Consider the following 24,359-nt stretch of genomic DNA (forward strand, 5'->3'; position numbering starts at 1 on the left):
TTAAATTCTTCTCGCAATAAAATTGATTATTACTCTTAGACAGTACTTTCTTTGCTTTATTTCATACAATGCTAACACTGTGCCATTGTTACAGAATGTCTGCAGATGGGTATATAAATGCTGCTGGAAGCCTGTGACACATACAGGTGCCCCGAGGTGCTTCTTCCCTAGGAACTGGGGCTATAAAGTTGGCAAGAGACAGAATGATACAACAGGTGAGTACTGCCCTAATGAGGTCCCAGAGAACAACTCCTGATGACTCAGATAAGCTAACTGCAAAATAAAGGCTAAAAGCTGCCTCCTCGCCCCCACCCCCCCAGGGTTTACCGCCAAGTTGAAAAGGCTACCTACCCCATCTCTGTTTGGATATGACGTCCCTGACGCCCTCTTCGCGGCTGACTATCAGACATCCAATCGTTTTCATTTTAAGGTTGGTTCTGTGGTTACCTTTGAATACGTCTCTGAAGAATGCCACGCCCCTACTCTGGTTTCAGCTCACTGTCCTTTAGACACTGCATAGAGGTATGGAGGCAGAATGTGCCTCTGTTTCCCTCTGCAGGAATCTCCCAATGGGATGGGTAGGCTCTTTTGTATTTTGTGGGGGACATATGATTGGGTGATCTTTTTTTTCTCATAAATCAGGAAACACAGGGTTAAGAATTAGAAGCTATTCTCACTGACAGTGAAAGTCCTTCATAGCTCTACAAGGAAATTATCTCTTTTTATAGCTTATTTATTTATTTATTTATTTATTTATTTGGGGGAGGGGGGAGAATGGGTGGGAGGGGGGACAAAGAGAGAGAAGAGAGAGAGAGAATCCCAGCAGTGCTGACAGTGCGGAGCCCGACATGAGGCTTGAACTCATGAACTGAGAGATCGTGACATGAGCAGAAATCAACAGTCAGTCACTCAACCGATTGAGCCACCCAGGTGCCCCAGAAGTGGTCTTATCTGGAGTTGTTTTGTCTCTTTTTATTCTGACAGATCACTGATATGGATAGCAAACGCTATGAAGTCACCCTTGAAAATATTGACTTGCTTGATAGGACTCCTAAGACCTCTAATTTGAACTATCACGTAGAGGTCATTAATGAGCCCTTCAGCTTCAAGATCATACGGACCAGCAACAAAAGAATCTTGTGAGCTTTTCAACACTCTTTGTGTATCTTTGAATGAATATATAGTCTCAGTATCATTCACTCTGACTTACTAGGGGTGGGTAATGAGATAAGTATGATTTGGGAAAATATTTGGACCTCAACAAAATGTCAAAGCTTTTACTGTAGATCATTAACGCTGTTCATCTGTCATGACTGCAGAGCACAGCATACTAAAAAATAAATGTGCTGGTGTGCTAAGTTAGATAAAAACACTTGCAGTTAATATATATTCTGAAGTAGGAAATGTCATTGTTTTGGATTACCATTCACTTTGCAACTCAACTTCACTGTCTAGCATTCTAAATTTTTATGTCCTGAGAAACTTGCCATGAAGAGCCTAACAGTGACCTGAGCATAAATCATAAACTGTACTGGAGAAAATACAAGGATTCGTGTCAGTAAAATTTGTATTCAAGTTCTGGCATCAACAAGCCACCAGTCAGCTTTGTGAGGTTAGACAAAGTATCTCACGTCAGCCTCAGTTTCCACGTCCGTAGAAAGGGAATCATAATGTCCACTGTTGCTCTGTGTACCGAGATACATTCTGGAGGCATCCAGAGTAGTGCCTGGCAAGAAGCAGACGCAAGCGTAAGGTTGTATCTGCTCTCTTCTTCCAGTCATCAACTTGAGCTTCTGGTGTCACGTCTCCGGTGCTACGCTCCTCTAGAAATAAAGAATCAGAGACCCCCTAGAAGGACCTTCAAAGGTAGTATGAAAGTGAATGAGAACATGCACAAAACAACTGTTCTCGAAGTCGATAGGGAGAGTAGCAGACAGTTTCCCGGCAGAGATAGCTGGTTGGTGACTCTCGTCCTTGCCCCATGGCCCAGGTTGGACACGAGCATCGGGCCCCTGCAGTTCGCCCATCAGTACCTGCAGCTGTCTTTCCGACTGCCCAGCACCTCCGTGTATGGGCTGGGAGAACACGTGCATCAGCAGTACCTCCACAACCTGACCTGGAAGACCTGGCCCATCTTCACTCGGGATGCCACCCCCACCAAGGTGAGCTCCCCTTCCTCCTGCCTGTTGCTCACAGGAAGGAATCTTTCTCTCCTTTCCAGAACGTGACCTAGAGTCAAGCAACCCACAGAGTTACATCCATATGTTATTTTGCCCAAGTTAGATCTGTTTGTGTGGGAGAATACTTGTTCTTGAGGCTTATAAACTCATGATTAGTAATAAATCCATTTTTGAAAATCTCCCTTTTAAGGGAAGATATAACTAATGACTGTACGATAGCCTAATATATATTAGAAAATCCTTCTGCAAAATAACTCCGTCTTTCATAATTGAGTTGTATCTAGGGGAGAGCTTCGGCAGGAGCTATCCTCCGTAGAACTTTGTGGACTAAAAAATACTTCTTTTAGCAGCTTTAAAATTATTCAGACCTACTGAACCATAATCTGCATTTTTACAAGGCCCACTGGGACCCACATGCATATTAAAGCTGTTCCGGGGCAGTGTCTCTCAACTTATCTGTAGTGAAGGATCAGTTCCTTTCTCTCTCTCTCTCTTTAATCCTAGGAAAATGAAATAGGATTACTCAAAGACATAAAAAATATATGTTTAAATTGAACAGATATAAAATCACTCTTTTAAATTGCTGTACGAGTTCCTGAACTCTTTCTCTTGATTTTTGTACTTTCCTTGTTGCTGACTTACAGTAAAGCGTGTGGGGAGGTACCAGTTCGTGAACAAGCTTTGAGCAGCATTGCTTTGTAGAGCATGTCCTGAGGCCTCCATTGTGCTTGTAATGTTTCCCAAATCTGTGCAAGAGGTGCAGGTTAAGTAGCCCATTAACTGGCCCACCTACCACTATCTGATGCAAGGAAGGGAGCTTACTTACTGAATGAAACAGAGAGAAAAAAGCAATGGCCAGCACATTCACTAAAATGCTTGCTCAAGGACCCTGACAAATAAGGAATGCTAAGCATCATACTAAGCTTGGCCTTCTATAGCTAAAAAATTCTTGAGTTATGTAATCACAGATTAAAGTCTTTGTGTACCTTCCTTCCTCCCTCTCTTCCTTCCTTTTTTTTTCCTTCTCTCTCTCTTTCTCTCTCTCTCTCTCCCTCTCACATTTTTACTGTTATACACACTATCTTTTTTTAGATCAGTGTTCATCACAGCCCTGTGATGGGTTCAGTATCTTTTTCTTTTTCTTTTAAACCTATTTACTACCTAAGTGTTATATAGTAATTATAGAGAAAATAGAAAACACAGCTGGCATAAAGAAGAAATTAAAATTTTCTCATACTAACATCATCTTCTGCTAACATGTTGTGTGTCTTTGCCAATATTTTCCAAATTAAAAAAAAATTAATGTTTATTATTTATTTTTGAGACAGAGAGACAATGTGAGCGGGGAGGGGGGGCAGAGAGAGAGAGGGAGACACAGAATCCGAAGCACAATATTTTCCAAATTAAAAAAAAATAACTTGACTGAGATACTATTTATTTACTTTATAATTCGCCTGTTTTAAATGTACAACTCAGTAATTTTTTAAGCACATTATCGAGTTGTGCAGCTATCATCATAATCCAGTTTTGGAATATGTTTTCCTCATACCACTAGGATCCCTTATACCTTTTTTAGACCTAATCCCCTTTCCCACCTCAGTGCCCATGTCAGCCCTGGGCAATCACTAATCTACTTTCTGTCTGTATGGATTTGACCTCTCTGGATGCTTCATATAAATGGAATTATGCAATATATGGTTTTTCACTTAGCACAACATTTATGAGTTTTATTCATGTTGTAGCATGGATCAGTTTTTCATTTCTTATTATTACTAATAGTATTCCATTGTATGGATATGCCACATTTTATTTATCCATTTTTCAATTGATGTTACCATTTCAATACCTTTTTTTTTTGAGAGAGAGAGAGAGAGAGAGAGAACACAAGTGGGGGAGAGGGAAAGAGGGAGAGGGGAAGAGAGAGAGAGAGAGAGAGAGAGAGAGAGAGAATCTTAAATAGGCTCCATGTTCAGTGCAGAGCCCAATATGGGCTTGATCCCACGACCCTGGGATTGTGACCTGAGCCAAAATCAAGAGTCAGATGCTCAACCAACTGAGCCATGCAGGTGCCCCATCAATACCCTTTTGATACAATACTAAACTACATCAAGTATTGACCAAGTACAGGTTGTACACAGATTTTGATTTTGTTTGTTTTAGGATAAATAAAAACATTTTTAACATATACTGCTATTATTTCCTATCATTTTTCTTGACAGGGCATGATTAATCTGTATGGAGCTCATACATTCTTCCTGTGCCTCGAAGACACCAGCGGCTCCTCTTTTGGGGTTTTTCTGTTGAACAGTAATGCCATGGGTATGAGGCATCTTTTTATCTTGGCAGGGATATGTTTTGCGATGTGGCTTTTATAAGAATGACTTTCATGGTCAAATCACTGTTTAACCAAAGGTATATTTAACCCACAATGCTTCTATAGAAACAGGAACCCCAAAGTAGGATAACCTGTTACAAATGTAGTTCATGCTAAAAGCTATTTACATTGAAAACTGCTTCAGGGTTCTCTTTTGATGCAATGTTATCCATAAGATTCTGTGGATAATAAGATCCATTGACAGGTAGGTCCCAAAGATACCTGTGGATTTCAACATGTAAACCAGGCTGTCTATCTATAGGCAGCAAGGCTGTGTTCTGCAGGCTGTCTCTCATAGCTCATCCCTACCCCACTCCAGAATCTTCCCCCTCTAGCTTCTGGACTAACAGAACCCTTAATAAGGACTTATTTTTATTTTTATCTGTAAGTTGTAATTAAACTCATCTAATAAGGTTTTTAAATAAGTTATATCACTCGCAAATTCCAAATATTTGTATTGTTCCATAGCCAGATTAAAATAGAATTGGTTCTTCTTTCTCTTAAAAAAAAATCAGTTCTTCATTAGTGTTTTACTCACTTAATAGTATGATAAACTTCAGCAATCACCTAAAAAAAGAAACATGTGATTTTCATCTCTTTCAAAATGAGACTGCGATTGTTTTGAATAGCTCAGGTATTCACATTCTAGAGAAAAGTATATTTGCAACCATGAAGTTCTATTAACTCTCATTTTAATCTTTTCAGAGGTCATCCTTCAGCCTGCTCCTGCAATCACTTACCGCACGATTGGGGGCATCCTTGACTTTTATGTATTCCTGGGAAATACTCCAGAACAAGTGGTTCAGGAATATCTGGAGGTATGGGCTTTGCTTGTAGAGAGTTATAATTTATTGCTCTTATCTCATACACTCATTATAAATTAAGAAGAGAAAAATTAAATTTATGTAAGCTATGCGTTATGAATGCTGGGACTGTGAGTCTTTCATTGGTCGTGTGTTTATTTTGATGCACATTTGTTGGGTGCCTGCTGAGTGCTAAAGAGGCATTGCGCAAGGCTTACTAAATGCAAAAATAAGTCAGATACCATCCTGTTTCCAAGGATATCGTAGTCCATCCATATGTGATCCGTCATTCCAAACATCAACAGCCACAAATCAGCAGAATTTATTCATTCATTCAATAAAGAAAAATTTAGGGGCGCCTGGGTGGCGCAGTCGGTTAAGCGTCCGACTTCAGCCAGGTCACGATCTCGCGGTCCGTGAGTTCGAGCCCCGCGTCAGGCTCTGGGCTGATGGCTCAGAGCCTGGAGCCTGTTTCGGATTCTGTGTCTCCCTCTCCCTGTGCCCCTCCCCTGTTCATGCTCTGTCTCTCTCTGTCCCAAAAATAAATAAACGTTGAAAAAAAAATAAAGAAAATAAAGAAAAATTTAGTGAAAAGAAACTATGTCAAAGGAACTGTGCTATTTAGTTTTTATTCAATTTTTACAACAGGAAAGAACTTCAGATACCATTTAGCCTGAACTTCCTGTTATACAGATGAAAAACCTAGGTATAGAAAGATGAAGTGACTTGCTCAATATGACACAAAGTCATGTGAAATATGGTCCCAGATACCAGCTAATCTGTAATCAAATAGGGGAAGTCTGACACTGTCTGAAATAATTATAGTAGGAGACACCTTACAATAAGTGCCATTAATGAGGTGCAAAGAAACTGTGTGGGAATTCAGAGGCACTGTCACATGGGAGGGCAGCGGCTTCTAGGGAACAATGTGAAATAGGGCTGTGGCTGAGATTTTCTCGGAGTGTTGGCTTGAGCAACTTGAAGACCTGGACTTTTTTTTTTTTTAGTTTATTTTTATTTATTTAGAGAGAGAGCAAGCAGTGGGGGGTGCAGAGAGAGAGAGAGAGAAAGAGAGAAAGAGAGAGAGAGAGTCCCAAGCCAACTCTACAATGTCAGCTCAGAGCCTGATAGGGAGCTCAAACTCATAGACCAGGAGATCATGACCTGAGCCAAAGTCAAGAGTCAGATGCGTAACCAACTGAGCCACCCAAGCACCCCTGTAAACCTGGATTTTAAACGTAGTCCAGTGTTTTTTTCACGTAATCACTCATAATCCTATCAATCCTGATTCCTTTTTCCTTAGCACATACCACTATCTGAAATTATATTAGGCATTTATGTATTTCCTTTAATCTCTGTGAGAGCAGGAACTATGTTTGCTTTATGCTGCTATATCCCAAGCGCCTACATCAATGCTCAGCACATCATAAACACTCAGAAAACATTTACTGAGTGAATGATTATTATTTTTTTCCTTCCAGTATGACACCATTATTCAATCATTTTTGCTAATCCCATTATTTTGTGATGTTGCAGTTGCTGAGAATATGTTTAGGTACTTAGGAAAGAAAGATGTGAGTTGTAGAATTTTGCAAATTACCCTAGGAGATTTCTCTTGACTCTGACATTTTTAGATCTGGGGGCTTTATAGAAGGTGAAATGGAAACAGTGTTTTCTGTGTCAGACATGGTCCTCAAAACAGTAATTTTTTAAATGCTTGGCCGGGCCTGTATCTATTTTTTCAGCTCATTGGACGACCATTCTTGCCTCCCTACTGGAGTCTTGGGTTCCAGCTTAGTCGCAGGAACTATGGCGGCATCAATGGATTGAGGAAGGTTGTGGACCGAAATCGTGGAGCTGGGATCCCATATGTAAGTTGGAACTTCTCTTATCAGTGTAAGACAGCATTTCCTATCTTTTAGCGTTTGCATCTAATTCAATTTATTAGGAACATATACAAAGAGATAGATGGAAAGTTGGATAGATAGATACATAGATAGGGACATCTACTGTCAGAAATTTGCATGCTAAATTACCTATATCATCATCAAAAGAGCTTGGTTTATGGAGTCAGATGGGTATGGTTTTGAATTTTACTTTACTTCTTCCTGGTTCTGTCAGTGTTGGGCTAGTTAATTAACATCTCTGAGTCCTGGTTTCCCCCTTTATAAAATGAGAATGTAAGGCTGACTTCGGTGGACTGATAGTGAGGATTGCCTTACACTTTATGGAAGACAGGCAGCACAGAGGATGAACTGTTGACAAAGTTAGCTGTTATTTTATAAAAGAAAGCAACATCTGGGGTGATATGGCTAATAAGAGCTGATGGCTATAAAAATGACTTAGAATAAGTATCTCATAGTGACTTTGCACACTCCTTTAAGATCTAGCAGACTCTGATATCAAAAGCTCTGTTGTTCCAAAGCTCTGTTTATGATGTTCAATGTCCACCAGTAAATAGATAATTATTAAGTGTATAATATTTGACAAATTCATCCAGGAGATACATAACGTTATTAGTGAGGTTATCAAAACAATTTATGTTGGGCTAGATCTTTGGAACTGTGTTGCAAGCATGTTTGACTAGGATCCAATTTGGCTAGGATATATTTGACTTTGGCCTGATCCCAGGACTTTTCAATCCCCTCTCAGGGCAGAAAGGGGAGCAGGCAGAGAGATGAATTTTTCCTCTGAGAAAACATGACCACTGTGTTGTTTCGGAGTAACTGATTATATGTTTCATTTTAATGCTCCCAAATATGCTATCTGCAAGCATTCAATTCCAGGAGGAATCAGGCCAGGTCTCAACACGTCATTATGATTTTTTAAGGTGCTTTCACAATCATGGTTAACCCTCATTTATTGGTATTTGGTACATAAGGTAATGGAGACTCACTGCACAGTTCATAACTTTTCCAAGGCCACTCCAGCTAGCTAAATGGCAGGACCAGGATTCAAAAATAGTGCTTTTGACGACAAGGGATGTTGGTTTCAACCTATCCCCGTACCTCTGATGGGAAAGGCTTTTCTGAGGTGTTGCTGATTCAGAAACAAATGAGCTTCTCTTCCATGGATTGGATCTTTCCCACCACGTGGTTCCCGAGGACACCTGGGTACTAGCTGACTGCCCTGTGTTAGAACAGATGTGCCACATTGGCAATAGGCCACAAGCCACATTTCCTTCAGGCCTGCAAGCCAGAGCCTTCTAATACACATGAGAAACACTTACTTAAAAGACCTTCGGATGTCTTTGAAGTTGTGGCAGATTGGAAAAAAAGAGCAGCTGGGGTCACCTTTGACTCCTATCACGTATCACAAAAGCCCCAGTGGACCCCACCCACCCATGAATACGACCTGGGGAAATGTCACTCAACCCCTTTGCATTTCAGTCTCCTCCCTGAGAACAACACCTGCCCATCTCAGATTGATAGGCAAACCCTAAAATAATGTGTGTCTGAGAGTTTGGTCAATTAAAGCTCTGCCCTCTGTCATTGATCTTTGTGAGTTATTACTCTAGCAGTTTTATAGAACAAGATGACTGTTTTCTCCTCTTCTGATATATTCTAGCTTAATGTTTAGGCTCCACGTTTGCACAGTGTTATAACATTATGAGTATACTTACCCAAACAGACATTTAAAGCACACCTGTTTTACGTCAAGCATCCAAGCTCTCGAGTTACAGAGATGAACAAGACACAGTCCCTACCATCAAGTTCCCTCCCAAGTTCCTCCCTTATAACATGCACCTGTGAGGAGAGAGAGAGAGAGAGAGAGAGAGAGAGAGAGAGAGAGAGAGACAGAACTACAACGTAGAAGCACCTGCATCTTTCAGAAGGGGCTTATATACTTCTAGGAGGTAGCCAAGTCCCGGGAGTTTGAGGATCACTGAGAAACACAGCTTCAGTTTTAGTGAGCAAGTACCAGAGCTATGATACCTTCCGTGAGCACAGTGATATTTTCTAACCAGCAGGTTGGATCTTTCAGGACGTCCAGTACTCTGACATAGACTACATGGAAGGGGGAAAGGATTTCACGATTGATAAAGAGGCTTTCCCTCGTCTCGAAGATTTTGCCAAAGACTTGCATGGCCAAGGAATGAAATATGTAATCATGATGGTATGTTCAAACAAATCTGTTGCCTCATTTTTCCTTTCAAAGTGTAAAAGAAATTTACAAAAATAATTGTTATCATATTTATTTATTAGCATCCTGGAATATTAAATAACTCTAACTACCAGCCCTATGAGACTGGAAGTAAGAAGAGAGTATGGATCTGGCAGGACAATGAATTTGCCATTGGACAGGTAATTTTGCAAGAAAATCACTAACTTACAGTCATCTGGGGAAGTCGGTACTTTTGTTATGAGAGTGAGTAGAAGGCAGTATCATTACTATTTTCATGGCTTTAGAGGCTTCCTTTAATATTATTTTTAGACCAATAGATGTCATAGTAAAATAATTAAAATTCTGGGGGATTTAAAAAAATTGAAATATATTTCACATATGACATTGTGTAAATTTAAGGTGTACGACGTGTTGATCTGATACGTTTCTATATTGCAGTATGATTGTCGTTGTGAAAATACCATTTCTACCACTTCACATAATTATCATTTCTTCTTTTGTGGTGGGAAAACTAATATCTAGTCTCTAAAAAGCTAGCCCCTGAATTCCTAGACTATAGATATTTGAGAAGCAATGTATTATTAGAAGAAAATTCATTTATTCTTAAAGTCCTCCTGCACCCCAATTTCCTTGTCTTTCCCAAGACATTCAGCTATAATAATGCAGCAATATGCTCATAGGCTAATGTGCAACCTAACGTACTTTTCTTTTCCATGAGACTTGTAGGTAGAGCCTAGCCTTCGTTCCAACGTAGCAGTTTTAGGCATTGGAGTAGGCTGATTAGAAGCCTCTTTTCAGAGTACTTGAAATCAAATCATGTAGGCAACTTTTTATTCCAGTTACTTACAGGCTCAGCCCTAGATAATTGGATTATGTGAGGTTTCCTCAAACATACTTAATCTGAAAGTTTATGTGACTGCAAATTGTGTTGCTCCTGGGCAGTTTACTTTTCAAAACTCCTTTTCGGGGTTATCAATGCTCACTGAATTCCTATCGACTTTGTTTACAATACTTAATTCTATGTGTTTTCTTTTTCATTGGGTCGAACCTTCCAGGAAATAGTAGAGAAGTTCCCTTCCTTCCCCAAACCAATGCTTTGCTTGGTTTTGTTTGAAGAAAATTTCTAAAATATCAGGTAGACCAATAATCATCTGTAAGTACAAAATCAGAGGCCATGGTCACATAAACATGATGTTTTTCATCTAAAAAGTAGGTTATCCAGACCTGTGAGTCATTTCAGTAGGACTCATATTTGAGTGGTATACAATTAGTAAGTTGCATGTAATTAGTGGGTGGAGGTTTATTATAAAGGCATTTGGTTAGAATGAAGCTTGCTGGGTCTGCTCTAGGTAGTGTTGCTGTAGGTGACTTCTTTACCACACTGCCTATTTCCTGAGGTCCAAAATTACCTCTGGTTATTGTTTGTGCCCTATCACCTATTCAGTCTTTGGTGCCCTATCAAATAGTTCAATCCATTTAAATTGAGAATTTTAAGCTCTCATCTTGAGGTTTAAGAAGTCTCAGAATTTTATGTATGTGTTTTTTACATTATATATTTATATTTTTATAATATTTATAATATAAATATATACATATAATATATAATATTTATTCATTATATATTCATATATGATGTATATTCATTATATATGAATATATAATATATATATTCATATATATAATATGTTTTCATTACATATATGAATATATATTCATTATATTGCCTGAACATCATCCTAAATAATAACCTATAAATTCGTTGAGAAAATTAATAAGAATGTAAGCACAAAATCTTGTATCCTATCAGTTCAGGATTTTCAATAATTTGGCTATAAGTTCTATCTTTGTGCTATTTCTGGAAAATGTTGAAAGCTACATTAATAGGAATAGATAGGAAGAGAAGAGAGGATAAGAGATATTGGAACTGAATAAGAAGCACAAAATTCATTTCACCATTTTATTTATTTATTTATTTTTCAGTAAGTTTTTTTTTTTAAATTTAAAGTTGTTAACATAGAATGCAATATTGGTTTCAGCAGAATTCAGTGATTCATCACTTACATACAGCACTCAATGCTCATCACAAGTGCCTTCTTTAAATTCATTTTGCCATTTAAAACGATTGTTTATATACCAAAATCAACATATTCTTTATAAATTTTGTTATTCCACACGGGTTTAAATGCTCTTTAATTAACACATTAAATGAATCCAATCGTTCGCTCCTGAAATAGTATCTAGTTAGACGTGTGAGAATTTTAAATAGTTCTTCCATCTGGTCTGACATGATGAAATGTTACTTTTGTGTTTTCATAGAAAAAAGACATCTGATAACGTCTCAGTTCTGTGATCAGCAATTGTTCCTTCTCTTTTTACTTCTTTTGGGTTCCTTGCATCTATTTTACTATTTAGTTTTGGGGGACATTTTGATTCTGAAATGATAAGATGCATGGGGCTCCTAACGGAAGAAGCAATAGCCTGCCATCAGTGTGTAAGTCACCCACTAGCCACACCAACTGTGGTGCCTTCTTTGTTCTCTAGGGATATCCTGGATTGACGGTCTTTCCTGATTTTAGCAATCCAGTTTGTATTGAGTGGTGGAGAGAGCAGATCAGTGAATTTCATAAAACTCTCGAGTTTGATGGAGTGTGGATTGTAAGTTGTTATTCCCGGATAAAACTTCTTTTGGAAATGGATGTTCCAAGATTTGAGAATGAGTTTTGACCCTGATCTGTAATAAAATAGTCTTCTTGCCTTAGTGCTTAGGGGCGCCTGGGTGGCTTAGTTGGTTACGCGTGGGACTTCGGCTCAGGTCACCATCTCATGGTTTGTGGGTTCGAGTCCCACATCAGGCTCTGTGCTGACAGTTCAGAGCCTGGAGCCTATTTTAGATTCTGTGTTTCCCTCTCTCTCTGCCCCTCCCCAGTTTGTGCTCTGTCTCTGTTTCTATAAATTAGTGAATGTCAAAAAAAAAATCCTTTTACTTAATGCTGAGCTTCTATGCAGTGAAATAGGCCCCTCAAAACCCTGGATTTTAATTCTGGATCTGCCACCGACTGATTATGTCTTTTGTGAGAAAGTCTTTTGCTTTCTCGTGGTCTCAGCTTTTTCCTCCATTAACTGTCTTTCAATCTAAAAATACTGGTTTATTAGAGGCTATAATTGCTATTATTTGTTGCACTGCTTCATTAAAATTTAAAGTTAATTAGAGAATGATTTAATGAATCCACTTTATTTTTAAGTGGGGATAGCAGGTGGAGATATTTCTTTGAAACTTGGGAAGTTATCTCTGTTAACGGGATTAGGCATCACCTATTTTTTAATTTTTTAATCCATTTTGAAGAAATAGATTTGATCTCAATTATATCTTCATGTCCCTCACTGAGTGGAATAAAAGGGGAAATTGTAAAATAGAAACATTCCTCTATCTTAGGCTTTTTTTAAAAACAATTTTTTTAATGTTTATTTATTTTTGAGAGAGAGAGAGACAAAGCATGAACAGGGGGTAGGGTAGAGAGAGAGGGAGACACAGAAGCCAAAGCAGGCTCCAGGCTCTGAGCTGTCAGCACAGAGCCCGATGCGGGCCTCGAACTCACGAACTCCGAGATTGTCACCTGATCTGAAGTCGAACACTTAACTGACTGAGCCACCCAGGTGCCCCAAGCGTTATTTTTTTTTTTTAACACATCACTGAAATAATAACAGCAACAATAACATTTATGGGTAAAAATCAGCCTTTGGGATGGTATTTCCTAATTAACTAATTGAACTCAAGGTATAAAAAGTAAAATGTGCCTGATACCACTGAGAGTTGGAGGGCAGTTTAGGCACAATCTAATCCAAAGGATGAAACAGAGGTCAAGAAAATTTAGGAAGATTACTCAAGACCCCTAAGTCAGTTGGTAAGAGACCCCAGACGGGCTCCTAGTTCAGGTGACATTCTCAGACAACCAACCCAACTGTAGGTAACCCTTTCCCTTGTGTGGCTTTTGTGTCTTTGCAGGAAATGGATGAAGTATCCAGTTTTCACCACGGGTCCAATCGTGGGTGTGAGTCAAACCACTTGAATGTTCCTCCTTTCACTCCCAGTAAGTTGTCACAAGGCTTGTTGAAAGCAGCCTCAGCAGCACTGGTTGCGGCAGAGCTCAGTCCCACTGTCCTGGAGCACGCGGCCTGCAGCCAGGTGGGCCGCTCCTCTGCTGGAGGCCCTGCCACCACATTGGTCTCTGGCCACCTTTTCTCGCTGCAGGAACCGAACCCCAGGGCGAGTGTGTGATGGAGACATGCCTCCCCCACGGGGTTCTGTGTTCTCCCAGCCCCTTTGGGGTTCGTCAGAAAACCTCAAGTCCAAACTACCTTCCATTGAAGTAAAGCTGCAATTTTGTTAATTTTTTTTCCGCTCATTAGCCATAATTGAAAGCATCAATGGTCCCAATTAGGTCTCTCTTAATTTTTTTTAATTAAAAAAATTTTTTTAATGTTTATTTATTTTTGAGAGAGAAAGAAAGAGAGACTGAAGGAGGGACAGAGAGAGAGACACACACACAGAATCTGAAGCAGGCTCCAGGCTCTGAGCCATCAGCACAGAGCCCAAGGCAGGGCTCAAACCCACGGAACCATGAGATCACGACCTGAGCCAAAGTCGGACGTGTATCCAACTGAACCACCCAAGTCTCTCTTATTTTTAAGTCTCCTTTCTAGTCAAATTTTCCATTCCTGATTTTGAAAGTGTGTGTGTGTGTGTGTGTGTGTGTGTGTGTGTGTGTGTAACAGCATCGAATAGATTGTGCTGTGGAAACAAGTAAGCCCCAGCATCTAAGTGGATTAACACAATAAACATTTATTTTTTGCTCATATAATACTCCAGAATGAGATGTGTGGCTGTCACTCAAGCAGTGACTCAGGGATCTAGTTACTTCCATTGAGTGGTGCTCCCACCTCAGAGTCCCTTGTTTCTGGCTTCTGGGTGAAGGAGAGAGACGGTGGAGGTAGAGGGAGTTTTATTGGCCTTGAAGTGAGGTGTGTTCAATTGGCTCACATTTCTTTGCTCAGAAAGCCAATCACATATTCTCAGTTTACCCTGGAGCAAAAGTGTGAAATACAACCTTCCTCTCCCAGGAAGAGAACACAGGCTTGGTGAACATCTGGCCAGTCTCTGCCAGTTTATTCTGGTTTGTCCACTTTCCCTGCACCCTGGACTAAGGTTTACCTGTTTCTTGAGCCCTTTCTGGTCACTGAAAGAGTGGAGAAATTTTTTGGGAGAAATCTTGTCTTCAGATCACTTAACTTCTTGCAAAATCTATTTGCTTGCCCTGTTTACTCTTTATTCGTCTCTGCTCGGTCTTTGTTCCCATTTTTTTCCCCCACTGTGGATCAGTTTATTATGTTTCCCTTTTAATCTCTTAATATTCTTCTTAGCCAGAACTAAGTTGTTGTGTTGTTGTTGTTTTGTTTTGTTTTGTTCTATGAAAAAAACTGCAATGTCATCCTGTTCTGCCTGCTTCTGGCAAACACCTCACTCCCTACCTCACAGCATTGTGTCTTCCTACCTGTGACCAGCCTCTGCCCCAAAGCTGCTCTGTTTCTCACCTTTTCAGGTTTGGAGAGCACAAACTAGCATGATAAAGACTTAGATATTTACCTTTGACCTTTAGAGAGTTGTGGCGTCTTGTCTTTTTTTGTTTCTAATATTTAATTATTTTTGAGAGAGAGAGAGAGCGCGCGCGCGCGAGCAGGAGCACGGGAGGTGCAGAGGGACAGGGGGCCAGAGGATCCAAAACAGGCTCCACACTGGGGCTCGACCTCAAGAACCTCGAGATCATGCTCTCAGCCAAAGTCAGCCCCTCAAGCGACTGAACCACCTGGGCGCCCCTGGAGTGTCTTTTCTTATCATGGAAGTGGTTGTGAGTCTCATTCCACGGGCTGAGCTGTGCCAAAAATACACATTTCATTATGTTTTGGAATTCAACTTAATTTCTGGTTAAGTTGACCTGGTGGGATTCTGTTGGGCTTGTGGGGAAAACTCAACCTCACAGTTTCCTGGTCCCACTGCTTTCTGGAATTGTACTTCATACTGCAGCCCTATGTCCACAACAGGGCTTCAGGAAGGAGGGCTGCTATGTCTCAGTTACTGGTCTACCAGAGAAAAAATAAAGGAAGAACGAGATCCTAGGCTACAAAGCAGAAACTTTTGAGCATTTTAGGGAAAATACAGTCGCAATGGTGATTCTAGAGGCAGGATCTGAGTTCTCATTTGTGAAACCACCCAAACGTCATCTCTCATTTCTTTAAAAAGCCTACCCAGGGGTGCCTGGGTGGCTCAGTCAGTTAGGCGGCCGACTTCAGCTCAGGTCATGATCTCACTAGTCCGTGAGTTCAAGCCCCGCGTCAGGCTCTGGGCTGCCGGCTCGGAGCCTGGAGCCTGCTTCCGATTCTGTGTCTCCCTCTCTCTGCCCCTTCCCCACTCATGCTCTGTCTCTCTCTGTCTCTCAAAAATGAATAAATGTTAAAAAAAAATAAAAAAAAAAAGCCTACCCAGCATATGAGTGCCTATAATGGAAGAGTGAAAGCATTTTCCTTTCCACTGTCCCTCATGTCTGTTCCTAACACATTCAGTTCCTCTTGATCAAATATATGTAGAGAAATGTGTGTGTCTTATTTGTATTTAATCTCAGACCAACTTCCTGTGGCAATGAGCTTGTTCCTCAGTTACTCCATCCAGCACCATTTTTTTGTGACCTCAGTGGGCGTGCACATTAATTTTAATGATCTATCTCAGGGGCTTAGTGTAGATCCGTGTAGGAAGCAGCATTTAGGGTAGAACTTAAAATCTGGAAAGGATTTCATTAGGCGGAGACTGGGTAGGAAGATAGAACAAGGAGGAAGCAAACAATTGGGTGGTTATTTTGTTAGAGCCCATTGACAAGGAAGTGCCTCGCTAATGGGTATTTCCCCACAGGAGTTCTGGACGGCTTCCTTTCTGCAAGAACCCTCTGCATGGATGCAGAATTTCATCAGGGCCTTCACTATGATGTCCACAGCTTGTATGGCTACTCCATGGCAAAAGCTACACACTTGTAAGTACTTGGTTTTCCCCCTAATTCCAGCTTGGGGGAGTTAGGAGGCAGAGGGCTTTCAGAATCTTCCAGAAGTATGTTTTTCAAATATTTTTGTGCTGATAAGGACACAGAAACTCAGATCTTATAGGCTACTAAAGAGCTCTTTTCCTATAGCCCCTTGGTTTCTGTGGGAGATTAGTTTTGATTGGCTTGTGACTAAGGGACTTCATCAGATACTAGTCGGCAGTAAGGTGTAAGGTATTTAGAGCATTCATTTGGAAGCCATCCCTTGCTGAGGTCCTATTACCCAATGTTGCTGTGGTTAACACACTAAGGTTTCCTGAATTGGCAAATAAAGATATAGGACCAAGTTAAAATTGTACTGGACATACTTACACTAAAAATTATCCATCGTTTAAATGAAATTCAAGTTGACCTGAGTGTCCCGTGTCTACCTGGCAACACTGCATGCAATACTTCCAGCTACTCTCCCCACTGCCTGCCCCAGTCTCCCTCTCCATTCTCCTGTCTGCAAACATATGCTTATCTTTAAAGCCTCTCTTCAGATGTTCATTCTGGAAACCTGCCTGTCAGCTCTAGAAAAAGACTATTTCCCTTTTTTTTGTGCTACCTTTGTTTGTATTGCAGTAAGCTTAATGTGCAAAAATCTTGTATTATAACTTTTAGATAAAGCCTCTCTTCAGATGTTCATTCTGGAAACCTGCCTGTCAGTTCTAGAAAGACCATCTCCCTTTTTTTGTGCTACCTTTGTTTGTATTGCAGTAAGCTTAATGTGCAAAAATCTTATAACTTTTAGATAACCCATTTTTTCTTTCTTGCTGGACTGTAAGTTTCTTGAGGGAAAAGCCATGCCTATATCCTTAGCCTGAGGAACAGTGTATACTAAAGATGTGTGTTGAATAGCTGCTGGTCTGAGGGAGAGAAGTCAGGAAGGGCTCCACAGGGGGCCTGGTGAGAGAGGTGAGTTAGACTACACCACTTGTTTTCCTGCTCCATTGTGCCCTCCAGACTTTGAATTATGCTGGATTGTCCAGGTGAGAGAGAGTCCTTGTCCAATAAATGCCAAAGTTTTGATCTCAATAAAAGAAAAGCTTCAGGAAAAAGGACACATTTCTAATTTTGTTATCTTCTCTTTCTGACCTCTGTCTCCCTCACTCTACCTTTCCTGGGAAATAAATTAGATGAATAAGGCTCAGGTTCCTCATCTTGGGAACGGGAGGCTGGGACTGATGTTGGCCAGAGTTTCTTTTAGTTCCGATCTATTTCAACCCGTAGACGCTTCTAAGAATGGAAAGTGGGTGGGAGAGTGGCTAAGTGACCAGGGTAAGAAAGAATGGGCAGGAAGAGGGAAAGAGAGTTGCAGATTGCTTTATGGCTGGTGTCTCCATGTAATAAAAGTTCTGTAAGATCATGATGGGCTTGGTTCATAGATTCTACTAGCTGTGATTAATAGTTAAAAGGTAACTGTGATGGAGAAGGTAGTAAGTGCCTTTCTAAGTTCTCTGGGTCAGACAGAGTGACCTGAGTCCCTGGAAATAAGTGGAACTTGGCCTTTGGATATGAGGCAGAGTGGTAGAAAAACAAATAAGATGTTTGTTCAGTGGAATCTGAGCATCAGGAAAATTCAAGTCATAGATCTGATGGCTATTTGGCTCAGCCTTCCTGGAAGTATTGTTTGGGGGCAGTGATTACTGGTCTACCCCAAGAATGAACTTCTCCTCCCTCTAAGCTGAAAGTAGAAAGATCAGATCCCCTCAGAGATCAGGACTGGATGATAAGCAGACCAAACCTGAGGGATAGAAAGGAGAGACTTGAGGATCTCTGAATAAGATTGTCCCTCTGGGCTTGAAAACAGACTTATTTAATCTGTGGTACCATGAAGGTTGGCCTGTAGATAAACCTGTAACCTCAGATAACCTTATCCCTGTTTCAGTTTTACTCTGTACAACCTGAAGGTGTTTCTTTTATGATCCATGACTGCAGCATACAGTAAACCCCCTAGTCAGTGGTAATAAAGGCAAAGTACCTGCTCATCGAGAGCCAAGTAGACATGAGGGTAAGGGTGGAAGAGTGAGTTTTCTCCTTTATGTTACCTTTATCACTTGTTAAATTATACAAACGGAGGGCTCACTCTTCTAAACCCATCTTCTTTTTCAGAATTTTCTCCCCTCTGCCCTTGTAAGTCATTTGGCATTGATAGACTCCTCATAAGGCAGTCCTCAGGATATGAAGTGGGGAAGAATTGGTGGCTGTGACAGGGTCTGTGAGGAACTGCCCGGTGCCTGCTGGCACACTTGTCTCAGACCATGTACCAAAAGGAAAGGGCTCACAGCAGTTGTGGCTGGGGTGTCACTACCCCATAGTTGTAATTTTGTTTAATATGAGATCCCTAAAGCAAGGTGTGAGCTGTTTATCCGGGAAGGAGAAAGGAGGGAGAGGCATTTCAAGGAAGTGCCTATGCAAAAGAGTATTCAGAATAAAAGCTAGGAAAAGAGCCGTCATCTAACTTCGTGTTCTTCCCACCCCATGCTCCCCTCCATCCTGAAGTCTTTATCTTTCTACACTCCATCTTTTCAATTCCTTTGCTTTCTCTTCTATCTAGTATATCTAGTATATCTAATATAGATATTTGTATATCTAGTATAGGTATTTGTATTTGTATATCTAGTATAGATATTTGTATTTGGATTGCATTTAACTTTATAAAGAGTATCATATGTCATCTTTTGAGACTCACTGATCTCATATTAATTAAGATTTCCCAACATTGAGAACTGCTAATGATAAGTTCTGAAGCTTTTGAGGAACCCCGGTGCCTGGAGCCCAGGTGGTATACAAACTATCCTCCTAGACCAGCACGGGCTACGGAGTTTCAACATGAACTGGTGTTATACTAAACAAGATGATATATGTATGGGCAGCAAAGCATGGAAACAAGGGCCATTGGAAAATCTCTGTCTGGAGGGAGAAGACAGAGCCAAGGACCCAAGGCACGGTTCCAGTGTCTTGTCGACCAGAAGGGTCAGAGGCACAACCAGATCCAACAAGATGAAGAAAGCATAATCAAGAGGACAGGAGTCTAGAGACATTTCTTAGGGCGGGGGGTGGGGGCTGGACTATAGAGGTTTGTGCTGTCTTACATGAAGTCTAAAACCTTATTCAGAAGTGGGAAAGAAGCTCTTAACAATGCTAAACTAGTTTGCTCACCTAGCTTGTGATGCCCTGATGCTTTTTCTGTTTGGTTGGAAAGTCCATTGCTGCCCTTGGATATAGGTGAGTCCTAGACATTCACAGCTCACTTCACATTCAATTGATTGTGTTCCTTTTCAGGGCCATGGAGGGTATCCCCTTGAACAAAAGTAGCTTCATCTTATCCCGTTCTACTTTTGCTGGGTCTGGCAAGTTTGCTGCTCATTGGTTGGGAGACAATGCAGCCACATGGGATGATCTCCGATGGTCCATCCCTAGTATCCTTGAGTTCAACCTATTTGGTATCCCCATGGTGAGTTTTCCTCTTAACCAAGGAAACTTAAATTTTTCTCCTTTGGCATTCTTTCCATTACTAGTCTTTGAGGTGTCTGAAAACCAAGAAACATATATGTCTCTGTGTGGTATGTATTAGAAAATTCATTTTTAGGAAGGAAAAAAAGGAGGTTAGAGTGGGAGAGAGACAAAGCATAAGAGACTCTTAAAAACTGAGAACAAACTGAGGGTTGATGGGGGGTGGGAGGAAGGGGAGGGTAGGTGATGGGTATTGCAGAGGGCATCTTTTGGGATGAGCACTGGGTGTTGTATGGAAACCAATTTGACAATAAATTTCATACATTAAAAAAAAGAAAATTCATTTTTGTATGTGGCATGAACTGTCTTTTGAAGATGAATGGTAAAACTTTATCAGTGGGTAGTCATCCATGGAATCTCTGAAGTTAGGATAGAGACACCATGAGTAAAATATATTAACATCACAGAAAATGTCCATCAGCAAAGCATCAGTGAATAGCAAAGGATGAAATTGGGAGCTGAATATTGAGGATGAGCCCTTGATATACCACCAATCAGTCTTCCTCTTGTCAGCTGATTCACGATGCACATTTGCTGCTTTCTTCCATTTGGCTGGGGGCTGGCCCTGAAAGCCTGGAGAACCCCTTTAAACATGGAATGGTGGAAATAAAAAAGATTTTGTCCCCTTACTACATAGGTATACAATCACTGCTGTCTCCTCTCTCACTGACCACTGTACTTGTATGTGTGCTAAATCTCCAGGTAGGTGCCAACATCTGTGGTTATACAAAAAATGTCACAGAGGAGCTCTGCAGAAGGTGGATGCAGCTTGGAGCCTTTTATCCACTATCAAGGAATCATAATGGGCCTGAGTTTGTGGTAAGGTCTCCAAGTGAAGGGATGGAAACTTCTTGGATTGTCTAATCTAGTTGTCCTCAAAGAGGATTGCAGAAAATCCTACAGGTTGGCCCTAAGTGCAGAAGGAGAATAGATAAATTTGGGGTCATAGGCCCAAAGAGCAGAATATTGGGATAAGGGTATATGGGAAGGAATATATACATATTGAGTGATTTTATTGTGATTTATATTGATTTTTCTTTTACCCACCAACAAAGGTGAGAAGAGGTGTTAGAGTTTCTGTGGTGCTATTATGTCTGTCACTACCTTTTATAAGATGGGACCATTGGAGTCCACTGGTACTATGAAGTACTATGAGGAACCTCAAGGTATAAAATAAATTAGATCAGCTCTGAAGGGAGCAGGACCCTCTATAACCCTTTTATCTTCATGGTTACCTCCATGGGCTTCTTTATCACCCTTGCGGCTGCCATAGACTGGGATCATAAGACACCTGTCAAATTTAAACTCTGCCACATGTTTGCAGTTTACATTGGTAAAACCATTAATCTTTGATACTGTTTTTTCATCTATGATGAAGAAGCAGGACCAAGATCCTTGTAGTTTGGGGAACCCTTTGCTATCTTCCAAGGTGGAGACCATAGCTACTTTTATCTGAGAAAGCTTCTTATCGTAAGGGAGCAAACTTTCAATACACAACGGAAGTATCTAATATTTGCTTCCTTCTCTCCTAGGACCAGGATCCCGTTGCCTTTGGCAGCCACTCTCTGCTGGTGAATTCCTCCAAACATTATCTGAACATCCGCTACACTCTACTCCCCTATCTCTACACCCTTTTCTACCGAGCTCACACCCGGGGAGACACCGTGGCAAGGCCCCTTGTCCATGAGTGAGTTTCCTGACCCACCAAGAGTCCCTCTCAGATCCTGATCTCACCTGGTTAGTCAGGATCTTGTTGCCATCTAGTGTGCTGTTGTTCTGTATTGGAGGTTTCATCTGCCTTCTCTGTTTTCTAGGTTCTACCAGGACCCAGCTACATGGGAGGTGCACGAGCAGTTCTTATGGGGGCCTGGACTTCTCATCACACCTGTTTTATATGAGGTATCTTTATAATCTGAACAATAGTGTGGAATATCACATTTGTCCTCATGGCTCTCTGGCTGGATAAGCTCAGTCCTGAGTGTCTATAGCTGTGTTTAAATATCAATACAAATATGAATGAGAGAAAGATTATGAAAGTTTGGAAATTAGAAAAATAGTAATTCTTGGTCCACTGTGTCACCAAGCAAAACAATTTCCATTTTGTAAAATTACATTAAAACTTGTTTTCTTAAGCCTATGGCCATGCATTGACAGGGGCTTTAAATGCCATGGGAGTTTCAGCTGGCCATCTGTCTGTACTTCCCTTTGACCAAAGGACGTGTGCTCTTGGGGTAGGATCGGGAAAAGAGAAGAGGCGAGAGAGAGTAACAGGGAGGGAGAGAGGTCTGGACAAAGGGAGGGTGTTACCCTGGAGACCATATATATGAAGGACCACACATACCCTTCCTAAGTATGAGTGGGGAAGTGTGGGGGAGGAATCAGGATTATGCTGGCCATTTTATAAACATGAAAGATCACCACTGTATTCATGTCAAAGACCCATCTCTGGGCAGATGCTGGGCAGCGGGCAGTCCTACTGGAAGGTTCTCCTAGAGGTTTGGCTGTTTCAGTCTCCTCCCACCCATCAGACTACACAAGTAGCTCAGTGAAAGAACTTTCTATGCTTCTCTTGGGAAGTTCCAGATCCTTGAAGCAAAACTTATTTATTTGTTTTTAATATGAAATTTATTGTGAAATTGGTTTCCATACAACATCCAGTGCTCATCCCAACAGGTGCCCTCCTCAATGCCCATCACCCACATTCCCCTCCCTCCCACCCCCCGTCAACCCTCAGTTTATTCTCAGTTTTTAAGGGTCTCTTATGGTTTGCCTCCCTCCCTCTCTAACTTTTTTTTCGTTTCCCTCCCCCATGGTCTTCTGTTCAGTTTCTCAGGATCCACATTTTAATTTCTGGGCACAACTCTGCTCTTAGTAAACTGCCCAACTTTCTAAGTATCTGTATTTACACTTGTAGAATGGAATGATCCCAACCATCTCTCAAGATGGTACAGACAAACATATGAGGCGTTGTGTAAACTGTAAGGGGTGTGCTGATGTTGCTTATTGTTGGGGTTTCCCTAGGGTGTGGACCAAGTGAAGGCATACATACCGGATGCCGTGTGGTACGACTATGAGACAGTAAGTAAGGCAGCCCCGCTTGGGTCAGAGACCAGCCTCTAGCAGAGGGCATTTCTAAGACAACGGTCCTGGGAGCTTGGGGGAGGATAACGGTGCAATGCTTTAACTTTAGTTGATAGAGAGTACTTCTCTGTGAAGAAGGTCTTTCTAGACATACTATGAAATGTGCATAACTGGGGTAGGTTTATAGGAATTTTCATTTTATGAACCTGGTTACTCTGCAGCTGTGAGAACTAGTAATTGGCTGGAGGCTGTGATACCCTAGTGAACGAAAGCCCAATTGTGGAATCACCACATGGTACAATATAAAGAAATAGGGCAGATTGGAGTCTCAGATCTGCTATCTACTTTAATTATGCCTTGGGCAATCCTTCGCTTTTGGGGGTCTCTGCTTTCCTTTTTTTTTTGTTTCAAGTTTTTATTTAAATTCCAATTAGTTAATATATAGTGTAATATTGTTTGGGGAGTAGAATTTAGTGATTCATCACTTACTTATAACACCCAGTGCTCATCCCAACGAGTGCCCAACTCAATGCCCCTCACCCAGTCAGCCCATCCCGCCATCCAACATCCCTCCAGCAACCCTCAGTTTGTTCTCTGTGGTTAAGAGTCTGTTTTATGGTTTGCCTGTCTCTTCTCACCCCCCATATGTTCATCTGTTTCGTTTCTTAAATTCCACATATGAGTGAAATCGTATAGTATTTGTCTTTCTCCGACTGATTCATTGCAAATGAGGTGACTGAACTAAATGATCTCCACAGTACCTCCTAGTCCAACAGTCCATTACGTGCTCTGTCCTCATTCCGTTGGTTAGGGAGTAGCTATCCAGTGGAGGAAACAACTGGTAGAGATGCAGCTACCACCCGATAGGATTGGACTTCACCTCCGTGGGGGCTTCATATTTCCCACCCAGCAGCCCAACACAACCACAGAGGCCAGGTAAGCTCCTCCCTCATTCTTCTACGGTGTGGCTGCTCTGACGCTCCAAGGGGAGTGTGTTATGGGGCAGGCAAATGGACACTAAATGTGGACAGATCATGGGAAAACATCTCCAGTCAGTAATCCATCTCCCCTCCTTTCAAGGTCAGCCCTGAAGTGGCACCTTCGTGTTCATTTAGTGGGTAAGGTAGCCTCAGCTCCTCCATGTTTCTAGAGCCTT

General features: G+C 41.1%; 1 protein-coding gene across 1 annotated transcript in view; it reads left to right on the forward strand.

Annotated features, from left to right (window-relative positions):
• Positions 1–24,359, forward strand: part of MGAM2 (maltase-glucoamylase 2 (putative)) — an 87,121-nt gene that overhangs the window by 17,315 nt on the left and 45,447 nt on the right. Inside the window, exons 3-20 of the mRNA XM_047095173.1 lie at positions 95–215; positions 321–430; positions 985–1,139; positions 1,991–2,162; positions 4,400–4,499; positions 5,260–5,372; positions 7,103–7,228; positions 9,342–9,473; positions 9,563–9,661; positions 12,024–12,137; positions 13,486–13,570; positions 16,441–16,558; positions 19,892–20,063; positions 20,825–20,941; positions 21,655–21,809; positions 21,937–22,021; positions 23,144–23,200; positions 24,015–24,139. Coding sequence (XP_046951129.1) covers positions 95–215; positions 321–430; positions 985–1,139; positions 1,991–2,162; positions 4,400–4,499; positions 5,260–5,372; positions 7,103–7,228; positions 9,342–9,473; positions 9,563–9,661; positions 12,024–12,137; positions 13,486–13,570; positions 16,441–16,558; positions 19,892–20,063; positions 20,825–20,941; positions 21,655–21,809; positions 21,937–22,021; positions 23,144–23,200; positions 24,015–24,139 — 2,156 coding nt within the window. The remainder of the gene's footprint in view (positions 1–94; positions 216–320; positions 431–984; positions 1,140–1,990; positions 2,163–4,399; positions 4,500–5,259; positions 5,373–7,102; positions 7,229–9,341; positions 9,474–9,562; positions 9,662–12,023; positions 12,138–13,485; positions 13,571–16,440; positions 16,559–19,891; positions 20,064–20,824; positions 20,942–21,654; positions 21,810–21,936; positions 22,022–23,143; positions 23,201–24,014; positions 24,140–24,359) is intronic.

Source organism: Lynx rufus, unplaced genomic scaffold (assembly GCF_022079265.1).
Source record: "Lynx rufus isolate CCGP_SWC_20201006 ecotype Redwood Valley unplaced genomic scaffold, mLynRuf1.p SCAF_4, whole genome shotgun sequence".
In the NCBI taxonomy this organism is placed as follows: Eukaryota; Metazoa; Chordata; class Mammalia; order Carnivora; family Felidae; genus Lynx; species Lynx rufus.